This window comes from Salvelinus alpinus, chromosome 10 (assembly GCF_045679555.1).
Source record: "Salvelinus alpinus chromosome 10, SLU_Salpinus.1, whole genome shotgun sequence".
Lineage (NCBI taxonomy): Eukaryota > Metazoa > Chordata > Actinopteri > Salmoniformes > Salmonidae > Salvelinus > Salvelinus alpinus.
In genome coordinates, this window is record NC_092095.1 from 40,233,829 (window position 1) to 40,260,633 (window position 26,805).

The window sequence follows — 26,805 nt, forward strand, 5'->3', positions numbered from 1 at the left end:
AAATTCCACCTAGACATCATTGCCATAGAGCACACAAAAAACTATACGTACCTCGGCCTAAACATCAGCGCCACAGGTAACTTCCACAAAGCTGTGAACGATCTGAGAGACAAGGCAAGAAGGGCCTTCTATACCATTGAAAGAATACCAATTATGATCTGGCTAAAAATACTTGAATCAGTTAAAGAACCCATTGTCCTTTAAGGTTGTGAGGTCTGGGGTCCGCAAAGAATTCACAAAATGGGACAAACACCAAATTGAGACTCCACATGCAGAATTCTGCAAAAATATACAACGTAAAACATCAAATAATGCATGCAGAGCAGAATTAGGCCGACACCCACTAATTATCAAAATCCAGAATAGAGCCGTTAAATTCTACAACCACCTAAAACCTAAACCTTCCATAACAAAGCCATAACCTACAGAGAAATTAACCTGGAGAAGAGCCCCCTAAGCAAGCTGGTCCTGCAGCTCTGTTCACAAACAGACCCCACAGAGCCCCAGGACAGCAACACAATTGGACCCAACCAAATCATGAGAAAACAAGAAGATAATTATAAAGAATATACAAAAGAACTAAGCCAACTAGAATGCTATTTGGCCTTAAACAGACAGTACACAGTGGCAGAATACCTGACCACTGTGTCTGACCCAAAATTAAGGAAATCTTTGACTATGTACAGACTCAGTGAGCATAGCCTTGCTATTAAGAATGTACGCCGAAAGCAGACCTGGCTCTCAAGAGAAGACGGGCTATGTGCACACTGCCCACAAAAGGAGGTGGAAACTAAGCTGCACTTCGTAATCTCCTGCCAAATGTATGACCTTAACAGAGACACATACTTACCTCAGATTACACAGACCCACAAAGACTTCGAAAACAAATCCAATTTTGATAAACTCCCATATCTATTGGGTGAAATACCACAGTGTACAATCACAGAAGTAAGATTTGTGACCTGTTGCCAAAAGAAAAGCGCAGCCAGTGGAGAATAATCACCATTGAAAATACAACTTATGTTTATTTATTTAACTATTTCCACGTTATTACAACAATGTATATATACAGAATATGACATTTGAAATGTCTTTATTCTTTTGAAATATTTACAATTGTAATGTTTACTGTACTATTTTTATTGTTCATTCCACTTTTGTTTATTATCTCTTTTACTTGAATTGGCAATGTAAACAATTTTCCCCCATGCCAACAATGCCCCTTAAATTTAAATTGAATTTGAGAGTGAGAGAGATAGAGACATTTTGGCTCCTCAAAGGGGGAAAGGGCATACTGGCTGCTGTCATTCGTGTTTTGTTGGACCATTTGCCATGCTGCCAGAGGTGACAGAGAGCAAAAATTAGGGCAGAGCCTACATCTACGTCCTAAATTGTCATGTCTTAGCCATTGGCTTCCTACACCAGTAATATAGTGGCTTGCGAAAGTATTCACCCCCCTTGGCATGTTTCCTATTTTGTTGCCTTACAACCTGGAATTAAAATAGATTTTTGGGGGTTTGTATCATTTGATTTACACAACATGCCTACCACTTTGAAGACGCAAAATATTTTTTATTGTGAAACAAACAAGAAATAAGAAGAAAAAAAATAACTTGAGCGTGCATAACTATTCACCCCGCCCCCCCAAAGTTTATACTTTGTAGAGCCACCTTTTGCAGCAATTACAGCTGCAAGTCTTTTGGGGTATGTCTCTAAGCTTGGCACATCTAGCCGCTGAGATTTTACCCATTCTTCAAGGCAAAACTGCTCCAGCTCCTTCAAGTTGGATGGGTTCCGCTGGTGTATAGCAATCTTTAAGTCGTACCACAGATTCTAAATTGGATTGAGGTCTGGGCTTTGACTAGGCCAGTCCTTCTCAAATAGTGGGGCGCGCCCCCCTTGGGGGGCTCGGAGCGATGCCAGGGAGGGCACGTGTGACCCTGGGGAACATGCTTTTTTTGCTGCAGGGAGTAGGTTTTTTTTGCACCGAACAAGAGCACACAGCACAGAGCAGGAGATATGAAGTGCAGATAACAAACCCTTAAGAGACACCATGGAAAAATATTTAACAGGGATGAAAAGAAAGGCGGAGAGAGACGGAGATAATGAGACAAACGTAAGTCTCCCGAAAGCTAAGACGAGGAAATATGACGACGCGTCTGTAGCGCTTGGCTTCACTGTGACTACGGTGGGAGACGAGGAAAGAACGGTATGTTTACTGTGTCTAAAAATGTTGGCAGCGGACAGCATGAAGCCAAATAAATTAAGGCGTCACTTAAAGACATTACAATATTGCCAACAATCGTCCCGCTTTGTGAATGCCACTTCAGTAAACCAGCGAGCACTGTTAGCATCATATCAGGTGGCGTACCTGCAAAAAAAAACACTCCATAGCAGAGGAGCTGATACTACTGATGACGCAAGTGCTGCAAAAATAAAAACTATGACTTCCTCATTTTGATTTTAAAAAATCAGCACAAATTGTTTTATTGATTTTTGTTTTATAGGTCAAAGTGTTTCATATATTGTGCTCTTGAGTTAATGTTGCTGATCAATTTGAATGTATTATTATTTATTGATTATATTTAATTAAATTTTTCAGTATCAAATGGTAAAAAAATGTTTACAGTTTAAATAAGGCTAGAATTTTTATTTTATTTTTTCAGGCAAATCGATGCACTTTAAGTCTTTTCTGTTACAGACTAAAAACAATGTAAATAAAGTTATTCTTTGTTGTAAGTTGATCTATAATTCTTTCTTTTTTGTTTTTTTGTTTTCTTTAATGTTAATAAGGATACAATGTTATGCAGAGGTGTACTTATAACAATTTTATAGACAAATGATACTATTTACAGTCGCGGCGGAGAGTTGGGGGGCGCGAAATGTTTACTTCTTCCTAGGGGGGACGTAACAGAAAATAATTGAGAAGCACTGGACTAGGCCATCCCAAGACATTTAAATGTTTCCCCTTAAACAACACGAGTGTTGCTTTTGCAGTATGCCTAGGGCCATTGTCCTGCTGGAAGGTGAACATCCGTCCCAGTCTCAAATCTCTGGAAGACTGAAACAGGTTTCTCTCAAGAATTTCCCTGTATTTAGCGCCATCCATCATTCCTTAATTTTTGACCAATTTCCCAGTCCCTGCCAATGAAAAACATCACTGTGGAGATGGTGTTCTTGGGGTGATGAGAGATGTTGGATTTACGCCTGTCACGTTCTGACCATAGTTCTTGTGTGTTTTACTTGTTTTAGTGTTTGGTCAGGACGTGAACTGGGTGGGCATTCTATGTTGTGTGTCTAGTTTGTCTGTTTCTATGTTTGGCCTAATATGGTTCTCAATCAGAGGCAGGTGTTTTGTGTTGTCTCTGATTGGGAATCATATTTAGGTGGCTTGTTTTGTGTTGGGGTTTGTGGGTGGTTGTTTCCTGTCTTTGTGTTCGTTTCACCAGAGAGGACTGTTTCGGTTTGCCACGTTTGTTATTTTTGTATTGTGTAAGTGTTCACGTTTATCGTCTTTATTAAATATGTTGAGCACAAACTACGCTGCGTCTTGGTCCGATCCCTGCTACACCTCCTCTTCAGACGAAGAGGAGGAAGGCTGCCGTTACAACGCCAGACATAGCGTTTTCCTTGATGGCCAAAAAGCTATACTTCTGAAGGTAATTGGCTGCACCAGATCTTATTTCGGGGCTTTATAGCAAAGGGGATGATTACATTTGCACACACCACTTCCATTTTTAGAATTTTCTGGAAAATGTTCTTTTTTTCATTTCACTTCACCAATTTGGACTATTTTGTGTATGTTCATTACATGAAATCCAAATAAAAATATATTTAAATTGCAGGATGTAATGCAACAAAATAGGAAAAATGCCAAGGGGGATGAATACTTTTGCAAGGCACTCTACATGAATTGAACTATCATTTTAATGTGGTGAAACTATTCATCTGATAATCTAATCATAGTGCAAAAGCAGGTGAGCTAGTTGTACTCTTTTTGGCCATTTCTGGTATTTTGTGGTGGAAAACTGAGGGGTTCGAGTATAACACGTAAAACCTGTGAAATGCAGCATCATATGATGCAAAATGAATCATACAGGGATGATTTCTGTATTTTGAAAGTTATAAATCATGAAAGCCCTAAAATGTTTTGCTTGTCACCAATTAAGTTATGTCAACTATGGACTAATGAAACAAATACCAAAACATATATTTTGGGTGGACTTTTCCTTTTAAATGAAGTGGTCAACCCTGTTATGGTCAACCCTGTTACTTTATTTGGCACTTACTATATTATTATTTTTTTGCGGGGGGGGGGGGGGTGTTTTTAAAGAAGTTCAACATGTGCTTTTTATGACAGAATGTTAATATTATGTGAAATCAGACAACGTTACACTTCTCAAAAGGCACCGAATTGGTATAGCGACCCAGCTACTCTGAGTCTTACAGTGTACTAGCTTGCTACCTTATGAGCTCCTCTATTGCAGTATTTAAGCCTTGTTCATATTGCTCTCTGCTGAAGCCATGTCACATGAGATGTTGCCTCCGTATTATCCCGGTTTCGGCAATCCAATTATTGCGTTTTCTACAGAGGTTGGTTAAATTTACCACTTTAATCACTGGAATCAATCAATATGCGGCTCTACTGCATGACCAATAAATGAGGGAGCAGAGCAGCAGCCTCTGTTGAAAATCCTGCAGGAGAGACCCAGGCAGGCTACTCACAACCATGAACAGAACAAGCCCCACAGCAGAGTTGAATATCTGCTTCCCAAATGGCACCTTACTCCCTAGTGTACTACTTTCGAAAGTGGTCTATAGGGTGCCATTTATGATTAACTGTAGTATTACAGCATCGTCAGTAAAACAATATGCATGTACTGTAACACACTATTCACACAGGGCATTATTAAAATGGCCCTTCAGAATCTCTTAACTGTATAAGCCAGCCCCACATGGTAATACTTTATTTTCATGCCTAAAACAGACTAGAAGGGTCAATTATATGTTTACTGTGCATTTTGTCATGTTATACTGCTGGCATATTCGAATACATACTTCTACTTTGCACTCAGTGACTCCACTTGTCCATGGTGAGCAATCAAACATTATCATAATAACAAGATAAAATTGTGTTTTTCTCTTAAAAGAAACATTTGACGATATGATTATAATTATTATTCTGACTACATGTTTGTTATTATAGCTGCATGGTGTCAACAAGAGCGGAGCATCTCGCTAATTGTACCTATTGTGAGGAAGAAAGTGTGTAGCATCAAGGGGCTAATATCTGTTTGATACCCTGCAATGCACCAACTCAACATGGATTATCTCTGATCAAATTAAAAAACAGTATTATTCTCGTAGCTAGTCATGTTGTATATTCCAAACATGTATCTAGAATATGTTTATGTATGGCATTAAATCTTGGCATAGTTCCATAGGCTGCCTACCAAATGGCACTCTATTGCCTATATAGTGCACTACTTTGGACCAAGGCCTCTAGTCAAAGTTGTGCACTATATAGGGAATATGGTGCCATTTGGGACGTAGCCTCACTGTCTGTCTAAACTACCCCTCAGCAAACCATAAAACCCCTTCAGATAGGGCTGCTTCATCGCTCATGTATATTATCGCCTCTCTGTGAATGTTTTAATTTTGTTAACCCGATTTCTGTTTGCCTTTTTGGGAGGAAGGCACAGTGATGCCGAAACGTTAGTAAATACCCATTAAATTGCTGGGAGTTTATATATGGAGTGTGCGACTTTCTTTATTTTAATAGTTTATTGCCTTTTTGGGATTTACAAAATGATAACATTGTGTAAATCACAAAAAGGCAAACAGAAGTGTACGAATGGGATTTACTAATGTGATAATTTGAACGCAGCGTGCATAGGTCTGCATTTTATTGATTAGTGTGTTAAAACTTGGGGGAAAATGCACTGCGGCAGAACCGGTAGAGCATTGGTGTCAAACTCATTTTTCCCCAGCGCCCGCATTCACTCTTCCACAAGGTCCGGAGGGCTGCACAGATTTGTAAAAATATTTATTCATTGTCAAAATTAGCAATACAGTGCATTCAGATTCACAAGATGGCGCCGACAGAGATGGCAGCTCCGCTTCTAGTCCTTTGGAAACTTGGCAGTATTTTATTTTTATTTTTATTATTTCTTACGTTTTTAGCCCAGAAAATCTTAAGTGTTATTACATACAGCCAGGAAGAACTATTGGATATCAGAGCGACGTAAACATACCAGCACTACGAATAGGAATACGACTTTCCCAAAGCGGGTCCTTTGTCTGAACCACTCAGGGCATTTGAACTGATTCCAGACGCTGACCCAAAACACCACCAGAGAATAGGTAGAGAGAGCGGTCTTCTGGTCAGACTTCAGAGGCATGCACACCACCCACCGCTTAAGAGTATATTTCACACTAATGTCCAGTCTCTAGATAACAAGGTAGACAAAATGAGGGCAAGGGTTGCTTTCCAGAGAAACATCAGGGATTGTAACACTCTGTTTCACGGAAACATGGCTCTCTCGGGATATGCTGTCGAAGTTGGTACAGCCACCTGGATTCTTTGTGCGTCGCACCTACACGAATAAACATCTCTCCTGGAAGAAGAAAGGCAGGGGTGTATGTTTCATGATTAACGACTCATGGTGTAATTGTAACAACATACAGGAACTCAAGTCCTTTTGATCAACTGACCTAGAATTCCTCACAATCAAATGCCAACCGTATTATGCCCCAAGGGAATTCTCCTCGGTTATTGTCACAGCCGTGTATATCCCCCCTCAAGCCGATACCTCGACAACCTTCAAGGAACTTCACTGGACTTTATGCAAACTGGAAATCATATATCCTAAGGCTGCATTTATTGTCTCTGGGGATTTTAACAAAGCAAATTTGAGGACAAGGCTACCTAAATTCGATCAGCATATTGACTGTAGCACTCGCACTGGTAAAACACTGGATCACTGCTACTCTAACTTCCGCGATGCATACAAGGCCCTCCTTTTGGCAAATCTGACCATGACTCCACTTTGCTCCTCCCTATAGGCAGAAACTAAAGCAGGATGTACTCTTGCTAAGGACTATTCAACACTGGTCTGACCAATCGAAATCCACGCTTCAAGATTGTTTTGATCACGCGGACTGGGATATGTTCCAGGTAGCCTCAGAGAATAATATTGACGTATACACTGATTCGGTGAGTGAGTTTATAAGGAAGTGTATACCAGATGTTGTACCTACTGTGACTTTTAAAACCTACCCTAACCAGAAACCGTGGATCGATGGCAGCATTCGCGCAAAACTGAAAGCGAGAACCACTGCAATCAAACAAGCGAAATGTCAGTTTAGAGACAATGTGGAGTCGTAATTCAATGACTCAGACACGAGACGTATGTTGCAGGGTTTACAGACACACGGACTACAAAAGGAAAAACTGCCACGTCACAGACACCGATGTCTTGCTTCCAGACAAACTAAACACCTTCTTTGCCCGCTTTGAGGATAATACAGTGCCACCGACTCGGCCCGCTACAAAGGCCTGTGGGCTCTCCTTCTCTGTGGCCGATATGAGTAAGACATTTCAACGTGTTAACGTTCAAAAGGCTGCCGGCCTAGACGGCTTCTGCGGCCGTGTCCTCAGAGCATGTGCAGACCAGCTGGCTGGTGTGTTTACGGACATTTTCAATCTATCCCTATCCCAGTCTGCTGTCTCCACGTGCTTCAAGGTGGCCACCATTGTTCCTGCACCCAAGAAGGCAAAGGTAACTGAACTAAATGACTATCGCCCCATAGCACTCACTTCTGTCATCATGAAGTGCTTTGAGAGGCTAGTCAAGGATCATATCACCTCCACCTTACCTGTCACCCTAGACCAGGGGAGGGCCTCTCCAGTCCTCGAGGTCCTGATTGGTGTCACAGTTTTTCTCCATCCCTAGCAAACACAGCTGATGAATCAAATGTCATTCTAAACTGAAGATCATGATTAGGTGATTATTGGAGTCAGGTGTGTTAGCTGGGGTTGGGGCAAAACTGTGACACCAATCAGGCCCTCGAAGACTGGAAATGCCCACCCCTGCCCTAGACCCACTTCAATTTGCTTACCGCCCCATGACGATGCAATCAACATCACAATGCACAATGTCCTATCCCATCTGGACAAAGGAGGAATACCTATGTAAGAATGCTGTTCATTGACTATAGCTTAGCATTCAACACCAAAGTACACTCCAAGCTCATCATTAAGCTTGAGGCCCTGGGTCTCAACCCCGCCCTGTTCAATTTGGTCATGGACTTCCTGATGGCCGCCCTCAGGTGGTGAAGGTAGGACACAACATCTCCCCTACGCTGACCCTCAACACTTGGTTGCCACAAAGGTGCGTGCTCAGCCCCCTTCTGTACTCACTGTTCACCCATGACTGCGTGGCCATGCACGCCTCCAACATAATAATCAAGTTTGCAGACGTCACAACAGTAGTGGGCTTGATTACCAAAAACGACGAGGCAGGAAAACAACCTCTCACTCAACATCAACAAAACAAAGGAGATGATCGTGGACTTCGGGAAACAGCAGAGGGAGTTCCCCCTTATCCACATCGACAAGACATCAGTGGAGACGGTGGAAAGTTTTATGTTCATCGGCGCACACAACACGGACGAACTGAAATGGTCCACGCACTCAGACAGTGTGGTGAAGAAGGTGCAACAGCGCCTCTTTAACCCCAGGAGGCTGAAGAAATTTGGCTTGTCACCTAAAACCCTCACACACTTTTACAGATGCACATTTGAGAGCATCCTGTCGTGCTGTATCACCGGCTGGTACGACAAATGCACCGCACACAGCCGCAAGACTCTCCAGAGGGTGGGTGTGGTCTGCACAACGCATCACCGGGGGCAAGCTACTTGCCCTCCAGGACACCTACACCACCCGATATCACAGAAAGGCCAAAAAGATAATCAAGGACAACAACCACCCGAGCCACTGCCTGCTCACCCCACTACCATCCAGAAGGCGAGGTCAGTACAAGCGCATCAAAGCAGGGACCAAGAGACCGAAAAACAGCTTCAATCTTAAGGCCATCTGACTGTTAAATAGCCATCACTAACACAGAAAGGATGTTGCCTACATGCAGACTTGAAATTATTGGCCACTTTAATTTCTCTAGGATAGGGGGCAGCATTTTCACTTTTGGATAAATAGCGTGCCCAATTTCAACTTCCTTCTACTCATTCCCAGAATATAAGATATGCATATTATTAGTCGATTTGGATAGGAAACACTCTGAAGTTTCTAAAACTGTTTGAATCATGTCTTAGAGTATAACAGAACTTATGTAGCAGGCAAAACCCCGATGACTAACCATTCAGATGTTTTTTTTTGAGGTCACTATCTGTTCAATGAGATTTCACTGGGATACTAGATTTCTAAGGGACTTGTTTGCAGTTCCTACCGCTTCCACTGGATGTCACCAGTCTTTGGAAATTGGTTGAGGTTATTCCTTTGTGCAAAGAAGAAGTACGGCCATCTTGGATCAGTGTAACGTTATGTGTACTGTTTGAGAGTTGCACAACACTAGAAAAGTAGCGTTAGTTTGTTGTCCTCCTGTATTGAAAACAGATAGACCCGTCTTCAATTTCATCGATTATTAACGTTTAAAAATACCTAAAGTTGTATTACAAAAGTAGTTTGAAATGTTTTGGCAAAGTTTACACGTAACTTTTGAGATATTTTGTAGTAACTTTGCGCAAATTGGAAGCTGTTTTTTCTGGATCAAACGCGCCAAATAAATGTATATTTGGATATATATGGACGGAATTAATTGAACAAAAGGACCATTTGTGATGTTTATGGGACATATTGGAGTGCCAATAAAAGAAGCTTGTCAAAGGTAAGGCATGATTTATATTTTATTTCTGCGTTTTGTGTTGCGCCTGCAGGGTTGAAATATGCTACACTCTCTTTGTTTACTGTTGTGCTATCATCAGATAACAGTATCTTATGCTTTCGCCGAAAAGCCTTTTTGAAATCTGACATGTTGGCTGGATTCATAACGAGTGTAGCTTTAATTTGGTATCTTACATGTGTGATTTAATGAAAGTTAGATTTTTATATCATTTTATTTGAATTTGGCGCTCTGCATTTTCCCTGGCTTTTGGCCACATATCCCAGAGAGGTTTTAATAAATGGATCACTAGTCACTTTAATAATGCCAATCTAACATTGTTTACATATCTTGCATAACTCATCTCATATGTATATACTGTATTTTACACCATCTATTGCATCTTGCCCATGCCGCTCTGTCCACCTTTGGAGTCAACCTTTGGTAAATTCAATTGATTGGACATGACTTGGAAACGCATACTCCTGTCTATATAGGTTCCACAGTTGACAGTGCATGTCAGAGCAAAAACAGTGAGGTCGAACGAATTGTCCGTAGAGCTACAAGACATGATTGTGTCGAGGCACAGATCTGGAGAAGGTTACCAAAAAATGTCTGCAGCATTGAAGTTCCCCAAGAACACAGTGGCCTCCATCGTTCTTAAATTGAAGTAGTTTGGAACCAACAAAACTTTTCCTAGAGCTAGTCGCCCGGCCAAACTAAGAAATCGAGGCAGAAGGGCCTTGGTCTGAAAGAGCTACACAGTTCCTCTGTGGATATGGGAGAACCTTCCAGAAGGACAACTATCTCTGCAGCACTCCACCAATCAGGCCTTTATGGTAGACTGGCCAGATGGAAGCCACTCCTCAGTAAAAAGCACATAACAGCCCACTTGGAGTTTGCCAAAAGGCACCTAAAGAAACAAGATTCTCTGGTCTCTGTTGAAACCAAGATTGAACTCTTTGGCCTGAATGCCAAGCATCACATTTGAAGGAAACCTAGTACCATCACTACGGTAAAGCATGGTGGTGGTGGCAGCATCATGCTGTTGGGAGGTTTTTTAGTGGCAGGGACTGGGACACTAGTCAGGATTGAGGAAGATGAATGGAGCAAAGTACATAGAGAACCTTGATGAAAACCTGCTTCAGAGCGCTCAGGACCTCAGACTGGGGCGAAGGTTCACCTTCCAACAGGACAACAACCCTAATTAGACAGCCAAGACAATTCAGTAGTGGCTTCCGGACGAGTCTTTGAATGTCCTTGAGTAGCCCAGCCATAGCCCGGCCTTACTTGAACCCGATCGGAAATCTCTGGAGAGACCTGACAATAGCTGTGATGTCACACTCCCCATCCAACCTGACAGAGTTTGAGAGGATCTGTAGAGAAGAATGGGAGAAACTCCCCAAATGAAGGTGTGCCAAGCTTGTAGCGTCATATCCAAGAAGACTGAAGGCTGTAATCACTGCCAAAGGTGCTTCAACAAAGTATTAAGTACACAGTCTGAATACTTAAATAAATGTATTCAGTTTATTTTTATTTTTATACGTTTGCACAATTACTTTAAAAAAAATCCATTCTAGAATAAGGCTGTAACGTAACAAAATGTGGGAAAGTCAAGGGGTCTGATTACTTTCCAAATGCACTATATATAAGTATAATAATATAATATATATAATAGTATATAATGCACTATATATAAGGGTGGCATGTAGCCTAGTGGTTAGAGCGTTGGGCCAGTAACCAAAAGGTTGCTAGATTGAATCCCGAGCTGACAAGGTACAAAATCTGTATTTCTGCCCCTGAACAAGGCAGATAACCCACTGTCCCTAGGCAGTCATTTTTAAATAAGAATTTGTTCTTAACTGACTTGCCTAGTTACATAACGGTAAAATAAATATAGGAATTTCTAATGCTCCCTGATCGTCTGGCTTTAATTTAGGTGATTATTAGCAAGATGGACACAGTTTCGATTTGGTTTCAAACCTTTTAAAGTGTATTGAGCTTGTTTTTGTTTGTTTTTTACTCAAACGACCCACGTGCCAGGTGGTATGGGTTGGATAGTTCTTCCTTACAAAATACATTTCACTTATTTTCTAACTGTACTATACAACAAATCAACAAAAACGATCTTTCTGCAGTGCTTAAAAGCTTTTATCCTCTAGTCTGTTGGGCTCTGTGGAGTATGTGGCATGTTAAATAAGTGTACTTGCCTGCCTCCTCATTGACTGTCTTTGTGTAATTGATTAGCATTGTTTGCCTAATGGAATTTTTTATTTGTATCATTTAACATTTGGCTTCTAATTAATGTGGGGAATGGGCCTATTTTTTTGGGGGGGGGTTGTATTTATTTTTCAACTTGAATTGTGCAGTTATGAATCAATTTGCAGGGTCTGAAAAAAGACTGTCACTCCTGGGGTTTCTGTATTGGATGAGCTGGAATGTGCATTAAATAAACTATAATATGCTATACTTACTTATTCTAAATGAATCACAATCCAGTCAGTCTCCACTTTGGTACATCAATTGATTTACTTATGGGCATAGCATTAAAAACTTCACTGTACAGCAGACTAGGACAAAAACAGATACAATGAGAGGGATGGGCAGGTAGAAGGCTTACGTAGTTTGTGTAGAACATATTTAGCCATTGAAGGGCACAAGTCTTAGATTATGTGAGGAACAGATATGTGTATTGGGGAACACGCAAGCCTCTGCTTGCATGGAGTTGGACTCAATGTGAGTACCTGTGTGGTAAAAACAAATCACTCTTGTGGGACTTATTGTTGGCTCCTGAGAACTACAGTACATCTTGCTTGGGAAAAATGTGGTCCATGTTGGGTCACATTGGCCATCATTTCTGTGTTAACATTGTTGGTTTGATGTCCTGTACAGGGAAAAAACACTTCCATGCCAACAGGTGTACCGCATGTGGCCAAAGAAAAGCCTTCTGATATGGTGCTACTCTGTGTCCCAAATGGAACCATATTCCCTTCATGTAGGGAATAGGGTGCCATTTGGGATGGAACCATAGCAATTATACAAAGAGAAGCTGCACTGTGAAGTGGAGAAAGAACTGTGTCAAGCAAGTTCATATGCCCCCAGGCTGACCTGTCATACTAAATCAGATTTTGCAGATATGGATATATTTTTTTTTTACTTAAAGGGATACTTCAGTTTTTTGTTGTTGCAATGAGGTCCTTTATCTACTTCCCCAGGGTCAGATATGCCTCTGTGTCCAGTATGAACAAAGTTAGAGGTATTGTATGATAATGATAATGTAACCGATGTGACATGGCTGGCTAGTTAGCGGTGGTGCGCTCTAATAGCGTTTCAATTGGTGACGTCACTCGCTCTGAGACCTTGAAGTAGTTGTTCCCCTTGCTCTGCAAGGGCCGTGGCTTTTGCGGCTCGATGGGTAACGATGCTTCAAGGGTGGCTGTTGTCGATGTGTGCAGAGGGTCCCTGGTTCGAGCCCAGGTAGGGGCAAGGAGAGGGACGTGAAGCTATACTGTTACACTAACTAGCATTAGCGCAATGACTGGAAGTCTATGAGTATCTGCCAGCAAGCTATCCCTTAAAGGAAAACATGCACATGCTAAAGCAGAGCATTGAGAGCATTATTACACTTATACTGTGAGCATACAACCATCTTAGAGCAGACACATTTAGAAGAAAAGGTGCTGGATGTACCTAATGTTGGGAGTGCAGTCATGTAGATCATATGCACATCCCAAATCCCTAGAGCTGGGGCAAAAAATATGCTGCTTTGTATATACTGTTTGTGGTTTTAGCAGCACATATCCTACTATGTAGGGTTTTTTCATTGTATTCTGTAGGTGCAGTCAGTCCCATAGACTCGCTTCATGAACTGCCTTTTACTTGAAACTGTTCTCCCCCAGTGGCCTCATTGAATCATTAGCAGTATCATTGTTTGGACTGAACCTGTCCTTTTCCTCTTGTCTTGCAGCTGCACACTGATCTGGATACGGGCGAGAGCGAGGTGAAGTACACTCTCATGGGAGAAGGGGCCGGCTCCATTTTCACCATTGACGCAACGACCGGGGACATCCATGCCTTAAGAAGCCTTGACAGGGAGGTGAAGCCTTATTACACCCTCCGCGCACAGGCTGTCGATATCGACACCAACAGGCCCCTGGAGCCCGAATCAGAGTTTGTAATCAAGGTCCAGGACATCAACGACAATGAGCCAAAGTTTCTAGAAGGGCCATACACAGCCAGTGTCCCTGAGATGTCACCTGTAGGTAAGAAGAAATATCACCAAAGACTTTGTTGGTCCCATGCTTCTACATCTGCATTGCTTGCTGTTTGGGGTTTTAGGCTGGGTTTCTGTATAGCACTTTCTGACACTGGCTGATGTAAAAAAGGACTTTATAAATACATTTGATTGATTGATAGTGCTCTACTTTTCTCTGGTCAAAAGTAGTGCACTATGTAAGGAATAGGGTGCAATTTGGAATGTGGTCATAATATCACAAAATGCTTCAATTACCTGCAAACTTGACATAACAAAATAGATGCATTTCTCAGAATTTAAAAACGATCACATAGAGTTTTAGATCGAGACAGAGTACAACAATATATTATAAGAAAGGGAGTGTTATAGCCACAGGTAGAACAAGAGGGAGGAAAACAGATCCAGAGATTTTGACTTTTCAGCAAGCGAGCCAGTTATGCCCAAAGTGCATGAGTACATTGCGGATCGAGGCTTGTCTTTATGCTCTCTACCTCAGGGAATGGAGATCAAGGTAATTCACTCAGATTGGCTCCTCTTCTTCTGAATAGCAATGGAGCCCTGGTGAAGAGAACAGCATATTAGATCTCTCCAAACGCTGAATGGAGCAAGGTACAGTCAATGTACACTCCACACACAAACTGTGTGTGGAGTGTACACTGTGTGGAGTGTACCTTTTTAAATCACCATCTAAAACATGGCCCAGTCTTCTACTCCATGCAGGTAAACAGAGCTGGAAGGCAGTCTCTGTGTGTGTGTGTGTGTTTGTTTGTGTGTCCGTGCGTGTGTGGGCCTGCGGGTGGATGGGTGGATGTGTGTTCCGAATCAGGGGCAGGAATGTAGGACCTGCCGGCGAAAAGACTGTTTCCTTTAAATGAGGAATTGAGCAGGAGGGCTGTATGCTTTGGGAATGATGATTATTTTCAGATTATTCTGCAGTGTGTTGTGTGTGTGTGATAAATGTTTCAATACGGCATTGATGGAGTCTGTACCTGAGAAAAATATGAATCACTTCTAATTACACTAATAAAATGTATGGAACTGATAACCCTTCCTTGGGCAAATGGGTGTGGATTCAAAAGACCAATTTTGATGAGTACTGTGTTTTTTTTTCTCAAAGAACTTCAAGGAACTAGAATGAGCCAAGTTAAAAGTGGTGTTATAAGGCCACAAGGTGAGACCCAAATGCAGACACAGGAGGCAGATGGTTGAGCTCCGATATTTATTATGACAAAAGGGGTAGGCAAAAGGCAGGTTGGGTACAGGTGAGAGTTCATAAACCAGGTCAGAGTCCAAACAGTATCAGGCGATAGGCAGGCTTGTGGTCAGGACAGGCAGGGGTTCAGACAGGTGGGCTCAGAGTCAGGACAGGCAAGGGTCAAAACCAGGAGGGCGAGAAAATAAAGACTGGGAAAGCAGGAGCTGAAAAACAAAAACGCTGGTTGACTTGACAAACTGGCACAGAGAGACAGGAAACACAGAGATAAATACTCAGGGGAAAATAAGCGACACCTGGAGGGGGTGGAGACAAGCACAAGGACAGGTGAAACAGATCAGGACGTGACAGGTGTATAGTTTGTTTAGCTATTATTAGCCCATTTTAAACAAAGAACTTTTATTTAAAAGCTTTGTGGAACTGGAGCTGTTTATAAAAGGATTGTATCACTAAAAAGCACAAGCAAAAGCATTAATACAGTACGTGCTGATAAACCAGTACAAAGTAACTTCCTATAGTAGTTAAAGTGTAAATGACCAGCATCTCAGCTGCATTATACCCGGATGCGTGGTGCAGGGCTTTGTTAGGAAGGATTAACACTCTAATCTCTCTCACCTAATGTTTTCATACAATTGTTATCATCTGCTCACAGCGCACATCCTGTTTAATGAAGCCTTGCTAAAACCAACTAAGAGATTAACATGTGTCAATGGCCATTTGTGGATGTAGCTTCCCTTGGATGTCCACCTAGCATACTGTACAGTACCAGCCTGTACATATGGACTAAGAAAGACATATCTCATTTAGCCACAGTAGTGATTTCATTGAGCTTGTAGATAGAATCATTTCCAATTGGATTGAATTGTAGATATACATGCTTCTGTAGAGTCAGTAGATTAATGCAATGCTGTTTTAGATTCAAGCTACAGCTATTAACTCTGTTCCTGGTACTGCAGGAAGTTTGGATGGCTGCCATCTTGTTTCCTATTCCTGCTGTGGATGGCTCTTTGCTTCCTGCTTGCAATGTCAAATGAATGAGTATCTTTTGGCTAAACATCCACTTGCATAGTTCTGCAAATGTATATAATTCAACGTTCCAATATTGCACAATTATCTTCTATCATATCCTCTTCACACTTTAGTCTCTGTGTCTCTGTCTCTCTATTCCCTACATAGGGCATTACTTTTGACCTGAGGCCTGGTCAAAATTAGTGCACTTTTTAGGGAATAGAATGCCATTTGTGATGCATTCATGGTAGCTCAAGCCGCTAAACTGTACGAAAAAATGACTCCATCTGAATGATGCAAATGTACGCGTTTGTTTCACAGGGACTTATGTGATGCAGGTGACAGCCACAGATGCAGATGACCCTACCTATGGAAACAGTGCCAGAGTGGTCTACAGCATCCTCCATGGCCAGCCATACTTCTCTGTGGATCCCAAGACTGGTAAATAAGATGGGCAACATCAGTCAAAAATGTATCTTATTTGGTACTTTTTGTCAATGTTGAATGCTGTTATGTTTATAGATCGTTTGAAATAACAAAAAGGCGGGATACCTGTCTGTCTAAACAATGTCAATAGCTTACTTGTGTCATGACGTGGCCCTTTCTGGGTGTAGATCGTGGCTTCCCTCTCTCTCTCCTACACCCAGGTTCTGTTTTTTCAGGCTGTAAATTCCTGGCGGAGACTCTCTCCCCCTGGCAATGCAGAAAGAGAGAATACAGAGAGAGAACAAGGGATTTCACTTGGCCGAACTCCTAAATCCCCAAAATGGGAGAATTAAACTATATGTCCACTTGTGAGAATGTGGGAAGGGTCCGTGGATACTTAAGGTACGGGTATGATGAGTGGGTTTCATTTGGTGACCTCATGGAGGACAGGAAACACGTATAACTATATCTCTGAATGTGTACACTTCTCAATTGTGGGGTTTGCATCTAATTATTCTATACAATTAATGAGTAAAGATGAAACTATTTGTGAAATGATGTATTGTGACGTTAAACTTCAGAATGAGACGATTGTATTCCCTGTAAAGTTTAACTAAGTCATTGGCCACTGTGAGTACAGACATGATCAGGCGTCATGGAACCTCCTTTTTCTAGTGTTACGAATAAAACACCCTCCTGAAGAAATCCTCTTCAGACTAAGCAAACCCCCAGCGTGAGCTGTGGTTGCAATGGTTGAGTACCAAGACTAGAAAACCATACCACGTGGCGCATTGGCTACACGGGTGGAAATGGTTAAATTCTGAGACTATCGATCCCTACAGAATAAGAGCAAATCTTAGATACTAATTACTAGTCTGCAGCTAGAAATTATGTAAACCTGGGATGCGAATACCGACAACCGCCGAAACATCTACTCTAAGAACATTGGACGCCTGACGTATCCATTACAACAGACACTATCAGGAGCCGCCGATAGAGCTACCACCATGAGTAACCAAAGACTCTCTGATGAACTGACTCTCCAGCAGACGGACCGACGATTCCAAGAGAGAAGACAACAACGACATTTGGGCATAAATATATTGATTGCAATTATTCCCGAATGAGCGAGCGTTCATGTGCAAAGGATTAGCATTTCAATTAATATAACTTTCCACTGTGTGTAGTGATCCATTTGGTCTTTCCCGCTCCTTTATCGGTCCACCCCCACCTTTTCTTTGTATACCAAGCCGTCATATCAGTTCAGCCCACTAAGAGATGTTCCCTATCATTGTTAGTAACCAATATCTACTGTTTGTTTGTTATTCATTTCTGTGATCACTTAGTTAGTTAGTAAATAAATGATTAAGCCAATTGGTGTATGGATGATTCATAGTTTAGGCTGGGTTCGTGCAAATAACCAACAATTTACGACGTTTGGAATGAGACTGATGTAAGGTAAAGAATAATTAATTAATAGAAGACTAATTGATCAGATATTAAAATATCTGAGGAGTTGTATTCTGAAAATGTTTACTTTGTAATCTGTAGATTTTCCGTGGTGCCCCGACTTCCTAGTTAATTACAGTTACATGATTAGTTTAATCACGTAATAATAATTAGAGAATTTATTAGATAACAGGCTTCACCTTTAATGATACTAAAGACACAAAACTTGTTAAAAGAAGAATGCCAAGTTCTAGCTGTGAAAGTGTAATAGGCGGGCAGATATTCAAACTTTTTAACATTAGATTGGACAAGATGTTGTCTTCAACTTAATTTCACATTATCGATCCAAATAAACAAATGAGCAAAATATCTTGATTTGATTAGAGAGCAATGGATTAGAAACAGTGACACGTTATAACTTCCATTTCTTTACTGTGGACTAATACATTTCTCTATCATTGCTATACTTTTTTGCTAAAGCCGGAAAAACAATCAATAATAGCACCTACAAATTACATTTCACATACCTCAATACTAGGAAATTGGGTTTAGGCCTGTTTGTGTATGGCAGCAGTTAAATTCTGTGGCTAGTATAGTCATGTAATTAAATGTGTGCAGTGCTCACAGCTTTGTCCTCTGTAACAATGTACATTTAAACTAGAAAAGGGCATTTCCTGAAGAAAATCTGTGTGCTTGCTTGTCTTGAAGGAATTATGGCGTGAAATAGTAGTGGTAGTTACTGCAAACATAATGATAGTGGGTATGGATCTATGCCTGTGTCAAGAGATCAGCACCTCATTGACCCTGCCCATCATGCGTGTCCAGGGGCCAACTGGGGCCAGCGAGCATCAGTCTTATAATAGACAGCTAACTGTCAAGAACCCTACAACACTCCAACCCATATGTATTTGCTGTAGTTCTTAGGTGCCTCCTAAGAAGAGGTAGGTGCAGGAGTCAGGAGCAGGAGAGCAAGGAATTTCCAGTGCCACAGTCGTTTATTATAAAGTCCCAACCCAACAACAACAGGTGGGGAAACACACCCCAACGAAGTCGCCACAATTAGGGAAAATCAGGAAACACATGGAGGAGAAACCTCTACTCCTAATACAGTACCAACGGTACAACGATGGTGAGGGAAAAAAAACTGTGGCGCAATCACACACCCCTAACAGAGCTAACACAGCAAATAATCCCGCACAAAGACTAGCAGGCAGCGGAGGTAAATAAACCCACCGAAATTAACTAATCAGACACAGGTGATAACAAAAACAGACAGACACAAACGAAAAGGAAAATGGATCGGTGGTAGCTAGTAGGCCGGCGACGACGACCGCCGAGCACGGCCCGAACAGGGAGAGGAGCGACCTTCGGTGGAAGTCGTGACAGTAGTCTACTGTTCGATACAGTATCTACTTCTATTAATGTGTCCAAAAGTCAAATTGTCTGTGTTGTAATTTAGATTTCTATTATGTATTTTAATCTGAAAGCAATTGAAAGAAAATGTATGTATGTCCCTGGAGAAAAGCAGTATCCTCAAGAGTCTTGGTTGAACTATCTGTTATTGTCCAAAAAGTTTTTGAATCTCCCGCTTTTAATAACGCTCCTTCTCCAAAATAGCAGATTTTTTTGTTGGTAAAGGAATCAGAAAGGATTGCCCCGTGGGAGGCAGACACTTCAGCACACTGATGTGGTCCAAATTCATATTGGTTTCATAAACTGAAACGACCGGGTGCCGGGTCAAGTCTTTTAAAGAATTGCACTTGTGCTTCTTCCAATACTTCGCTCTGGAGTGCTCTCTTTCTCAAAAGTTCTCTCTTTGTTGTTTCAGAAGAACTTGTTTACTGTTCAACATCCGATAAGCAGGTGGTGGGGTGGGGTGGGGTGGGGGGTGTTCGAGATGTTTTTATCCCACTCCTGGTGGAACAAGGAACTACTGTATGTAATAAAATACTTTGAAAAATAGCTGCATCCCAGTCAGCGTTTTGGTGAGGGGCATTAAAAACAGTGAGAGTTTCATGGCAGCAAGGTTTGGAGTGATGCAATGCAGCCGGGTTCATAATTATTATTTTTTTTTTTGTGTGAAAATGTTTACTTTACTATAGCAGTCAAAGGTTAAACACAGCTTGGCTGCAGCTGTTTTCTGTCCACCCTCCTCCGTCCTTTCGATTCCTCTCGGCCCTCAGTCGGAACAGGATGGAAACCGATTATTATTAGTCATTGTTTGTCTCTTCTGAGTGAACATAGACATATTTCTGCTCTCGGTTTCACATGGCCATATTCTTATCTCCTGATATTGGAAATCCTTAGGGCCTGCAGCGATACTCAATCAGATAAGTGGTTATGTGGTGTGAAAGTCTGTTTTTGTGTGTGTCTTTCGCCGTGGTTGCCGAGGAAGTTAGCTGGAGTGTGAAGAGAGACAGTGTCCCTGCAATCCCATGAGCCACTTCAGAATGTTAATGCAGGCATTATGGTGTGGAACTGGCGGGCTGAAGGGTTCATGGTTTACTACCAGCTCTCTCAAACTCCTGATCAACATTAAATACTGACACACTCCTTATTTATCCTCATATGCCACTTGGCTTTTTATATCTGAGTTCTGAGCAAATGATGCAATGGGTTATAAAAAAATTTTCCAGGTCAAACTGTTGGCCCTGTTAGATTGAAGGAGATCCTTTGTATGACACCCATGTCATGAAGACTGCTCTTCCCTCCAGAGTCCATTGCTCCAAAGGACGTCTCATTGGCCTTCTTCCCATGATGCATTTGGCTGAGCCAGAGCGGTAGACCCTTAAACGCTTTCAGCAAGCACATCTAATAATAACAAGTATGTTGGATTTCAGTAGTTGTTGCTTTCAGCAAGCACACCTAAAAATCATTCCCGTAACTGTATTCTGCACGTGGAACGAAACAGATACTATACCATGGTTAAAATGCAATAGATGGTATTTTTACACTGATACAACATAGAGCAGATTATCTTTTAATGCTCAAACAGAGATTACCATGGAAAAAGTTAGAACCTTCAGCACAATGTCCACAATGATAACACAGTTCAAAATGGGCAAAAGAAAGAAGAGGGGGGAAAGAAAAGGAAATGGATCACGTTAACCATTTCCAATGTGATATCACAGGGAGAAAGGGAATAAGGAGAATCTATCATGCCTTTCCACCCTGGAGAGTATACAGAACACACACTGCGACTGTATTTCCAACCTGATGGCGAAAAAAACTGTTAAAACAAATGTTTGCCATGCTGAGCCTGCCTCTACAGCCAAGCATACACCAATGCAGCCGAACAAACAAGAAGGAGAGAGGGAAAAGAAGAGGGGAAAGGAATCACATGCCGAAATCACCATACACTTCACAGCATCCTCCCTCCCTGCTAGAGCGTGAATCCCCTAAACATGATAAGATTGTCAAAAAACATCATCCTTTGATTGTTGCACACGCAGAACACAGGATTTTAGGATTAAATGTGACATCTGTCCTTTTCATGTGACTGATGGGGGAATACAAGAAAAGTAAACGTACATCTTGCCCCCTTTACATATCTTCTATCACGCTGACATCTTCCAACCTGACCTGGCCATTACTCTTCTGTATATTTGCTCTGATCTCAAGGTCCCTCAAAGCCTCACTAAGTTCAGTATTGAATGTCAAGTGCCTCCACTAAATATCTCATCAGAGTGCGAATTACACCATGACATTTAGGGGGGGGGTTCTATTGAGTGCATGAACTTACGCCATTTAAAAGATAAAATGAATTACCTTTTAATGTGTCATGAACACGACCAGTCATATATTTTAATCTGATAGCCAAACAAATCACTTCACAAAGTAGGCTACCTGTGCATGTTCGTCCTCTCCAAAATTATTCCATCAACTAAACTGCATGTACACTCGCTCTATTTGATGAATGGAAATAGACATCTGTTTACAAAACACCAGAAAGTGTGCATAATGACATTCAGCGATTGCCATTGATTAGGCCTACATTTGTGATTGCGTCTGGTTGACGAATTGACCTTTTTTGTAGACTGAAAAGTCGGGACACCTGAAATGGGTCTGAATCTGTCCTAGAAAAAACAGGATGGTCACCCTAACACACATGGTGAACTTACTAGACCAGGCTACAATGTGTATTACCATGAACTTCAAATAGGCCTACCGATAGCCAGTGATGTAGTGGTAAAAAAATAGGTGGGTAAACTCTGATTGCAGGTTAAAGTGAAAAAAAGATACTCCCTATACTTTTAATGCATTTTTCTAAAAAAGGTTGGTTAACAGCATTTACTTGCATTTACCCTCCACTAGGCCTACACCACTGCCGGTAGCCTACCCTCTCAACCGAGACAATTTTTCCCACATGAACACACGCAGAACAGGTAGCCTACATTCAATATAATACAGTACATCAGTTGAATCAAAACATGTTTCACACCCTAGTTCATGAGTTGTCAATATTCACAAGTTAATGCATGGAGTCTAAACAGATCATGTGACATAAAACACTACCTTTCTTTCCTTACATTAATGACATTTATGACAGTGTTATTTGTAATTAATAAGCATTTAACTATTTCATTTGAATATTTAACTTAAACCCGGTATGAACCATGGGTCTTTGAGATCTTGGAAAATGCACTAAGTGTAACTATGCCTATGTAAAACATTTCACTGTGAAAACAGTTCTCATGGGCACACAAATCCAAAATAATGTAGGCCTATGCCATTGCGAAAATATATGCTTCTAACCGAAAGTTAACCTCTTTTAACAGAAAGAGTCACCTTATAGTCAGTCTATCACAGTGCCATCCGTTTTGTCACCAAAGCCCCAAAGCCAACACCTGCTTTGGCCGCCTTTCCTTCCAGTTCTCTGCTGCCAATGACTGGAACGAATTGCAAAAATCACGGAAGTTGGAGACTTATATCTCCCTCAATAACTTTAAACATCAGCTATCCGAGCAGCTAACCGAGCCCATCTCTAAACAGCCCATCCAATCTATCTACCTCATCCCCATATTGTTTTATTTACTTTTTTTGCTCCTTTGCACACCAGTATATCTACTTGCACATCATCATTTGCACATCTATCACTCCAGTGTTAATTTGCTCAATTTGCTCACAGTAGGCCATAATTACTTCGCCACTATGGCCTACTGATTGCCTTACCTCCTCACGCCATTTGCACACACTGTATATAGACTTTTTTTCTATTGTGTTATTGACTGTACGTTTGATTAGTCCATGTGTAACTGTGTTGTTGTTTGTGTTGCACTGCCTTGCTTTATATTGGCCAGGTCGCAGTTGTAAATGAGAACTTGTTCTCAACTGGCCTACCTGGTTAAATAAAGGTGAAATATATACATTTTTAAAATACTGCTATTAACGTATAGCCTACTTGTTGGATGGATTGGATGCGCATTGGTGTCTAGCTGTAGGTTAGTTGTCTAGTGGTATCCAGGAAAGAAAACAAATATTGATAGAAAATAATAAAGCAGATTAAACTACTTCTGGCCACGAATGGCATGGAGAACACCTGAAAAACAAAGCAATTAGCGCTCTAAACAGCTGACTGACAAAAGCAAACAATAATTAATCAACGGATAAATCGAATGCATTGGAATAAAGGCATAAGCAATTTTTATCAAGGATGCATGGCAAACAAATTACGGAAATTAGGAAGTTACGAAGAAAAATCTATGCATAAAGGAGCTCAGCTGAGGCCGAAATTCAGCACTTCTGTGTGGATAGCGCCGCCACATAGAAATAAATAGTTGAACCATGACAGAGAGGTGGGGGTGTTTGTTTTATTTTAATATTTACCACTGTAAAACATATTTACCACTATATTTTAAGAAAACAGAAAATGGTTAAAATAGCAATATTTAGAATCACCCCCTCTCCCCCAAAGTTTGACTTTTGGTGCATTCAAGGGAGCTGAGCACCCCCTGGCTCCCCTTTAATGCACACCTTGACTTCAGGTACATTAATGCACCTCTGACTGTACGCTCTTTCTAAGGGGGGTGCTAATACCCAGGTTATTTGTACATTTGAACCCTCTAGCAGAAAAAGGGGGCATCGAGCAGCAGCGCCTTAACACTCACCTTGTCCCATCTCTATTATCATGTCTCCACCTATCCCCTATTTGGACTGCACAGCTCATGTGACATAAAAGTAAAATTCCTAGATATCAGCCGTTTTGACATGTTCTAATGATACCATGTTGTCGCTAGGTATAATAAGGACGGCCTTGCCGAACATGGACCGCGAGGTGAAGGAGCAGTACCAGGTGCTTATCCAGGCCAAGGATATGGGAGGTCAGCTGGGAGGTCTGGCTGGGACCACCACCATCAACATCACCCTCAGCGACGTCAACGACAACCCACCAAGGTTCTCCAAAAGTAAGAGAGAGAGAGAGAGAGAGAGAGAGAGAGGAAGAGATTCAAATAGGGGCCTGTTTGCACACACCACTCGAGGGAGGGAGGGAGCTCTTTGTTATTCTGTTGGTGCTGTTGTGTGTATGAAGTTTGCTTAACATTTTTACATTTCGGTTTCATATTCATAATATCGGTTTTAATATTGCCGTTTCATATCATGATTGAATAATTGATTATAATGCTGATGCCCAAAGGACATATGCCTATGTTCTTTATATTTCTTCACTATATATACTTTATTTTATAGCTTAGTACCTTGCCACATCCAATTAAACACATTAATTAGTTCTTCATTATTTTAAGAGAATTTCTCTGTTTACAGTTGCTGTGTTGTTTAACTGTCACGTTCGTTGGACTGAGTGGACCAAGGCGCAGCGTTTAATAGTATTTAATAGTGAAACTTACAACAAAAACAACAAAGAATATAACAAACGTGCAGTATTGCAGTGCTCAAGGCAACTATACAAAAACAAGATCCCACAAACAACAGGTGGGAAAAGGCTGCCTAAATATGATCCCCAATCAGTGACAACGATAGACGGCTACCTCTTTGCGAACCATACCAGGCCAACATAGAAAAAAAAAACTAGAATGCCCACCCTAATCACACCCTGACCTAACCAAATAGAGAAAGAAAAGGATCTCTACGGTCAGGGCGTGACATTAACTCAAGACAGAGTCAGCAATCTTAAAGTATATACTTTAAGATTCCAAACAAATCATTTAAAATAAATAGTTAATCAGTGCACAAGTAAGAAACTGGAGGCAGGCCAAACATGCAGATTGTGTTATTGTGTAAGATTTTCTATTTTTATTAATTTATTGATCTATGAAAATCTGAAGTCAACATGTTTGAACAACATGGATCAATTCAACAAATTTAAAAATGCATATTTATGAATACAGCTTATAAACATACAGTTGAAGTCAGAAGTTTACATAGACCTTAGCCAAATACATTTAAACTCAGTTTTTCACAATTCCTGACATTTAATCCTAGTAACAATTCCCTGTTGTAGATCAGTTAGGATCACCACTTTATTTTAATGTGAAATGTCAGAATAATAATGCAGAGAATGATCCACGATAGGTGGATTAACAACAAGCTAAGCTGTGTTTTGGTATATTGCACTTGTGATTTCATGAGAAAAAATTAAAATTGTTTTTTTTTTAAATTTGGCGCTCTGCAATTCAGCGGTTGTTTACGAAAATGATCCCGTTAAAGGGATGCGCAAAGAGATTAATAAGAGAGGCGACAAAGAGATCAAAGATAACCCTGAAGGAGCTACAAAGCTCCACAGCAGAGACTGGAGTATCTGTCCATAGGACCTATTTATTAAGCCATACACTCCACAGAGCTGGGCTTTACGGAAGAGTGGCCAGAAAAATAAGCAAACATGTTTGGTGTTTGCCAAAAGGCATGTGGGAGACTCCCCAAACATATGGAAGAAGGTACTCAGGTCAGATGAGACTAAAATCTAGCTTTTTGGCCATCAAGGAAAACGCTATGTCTGGGGCAAACCCGACACCTCTCATCACCCCGAGAATAGCATCCCCACAGTGAAGCATGGTGGTGGCAGCATCATGCTGTGGGGATGTTTTTCATCGACAGGGACTGGGAAACTTGTCAGAATTGAAGGAATGATGGATGGCACTAAATACAGGGAAATTCTTGAGGGAAACCTGTTTCAGTCTTCAAGAGATTTAACACTGGGACGGAGGTTCACCTTCCAACAGGACAATGACCCTAAGCATACTGCTGAAGGAACACCTCTCTTGCGCAGGCGTGCTGCTAGCGACCCACCTGGACAACATCCGGTGAAATTGCAGAGCGCCAAATTCAAAATACAGAAATAGTCATATAAACATTCATAAAAATACAAGTATTATACATCGACTTAAAGATAAACTTCTTGTTAATCCATCCGCTTTGTCAGGTTTCAAGAAGGCTTTACGGCGAAAGCATACCATGCGATTATCTGAGGACAGCGCTCGCTTACAAAAGCATACAAACATTTTCCAACCAAGTAGAGGAGTCACGAAAGTCATAAATAGCGATAAAATGAATCACTTACCTTTGAAGATCTTCATCTGGTTGCAGTCACAAGAGTCCCA

The 26,805-nt window shown here is 41.2% G+C and overlaps 1 protein-coding gene across 1 annotated transcript in view; it reads left to right on the plus strand.

The window, feature by feature from the left end:
- The window catches only part of LOC139532050 (cadherin-12-like), a 187,354-nt gene that overhangs the window by 101,390 nt on the left and 59,159 nt on the right, over positions 1-26,805 (plus strand). The window contains exons 3-5 of the mRNA XM_071329161.1: positions 13,867-14,161; positions 16,697-16,816; positions 24,487-24,654. Of these exons, the coding sequence (XP_071185262.1) occupies positions 13,867-14,161; positions 16,697-16,816; positions 24,487-24,654 (583 nt within the window). The remainder of the gene's footprint in view (positions 1-13,866; positions 14,162-16,696; positions 16,817-24,486; positions 24,655-26,805) is intronic.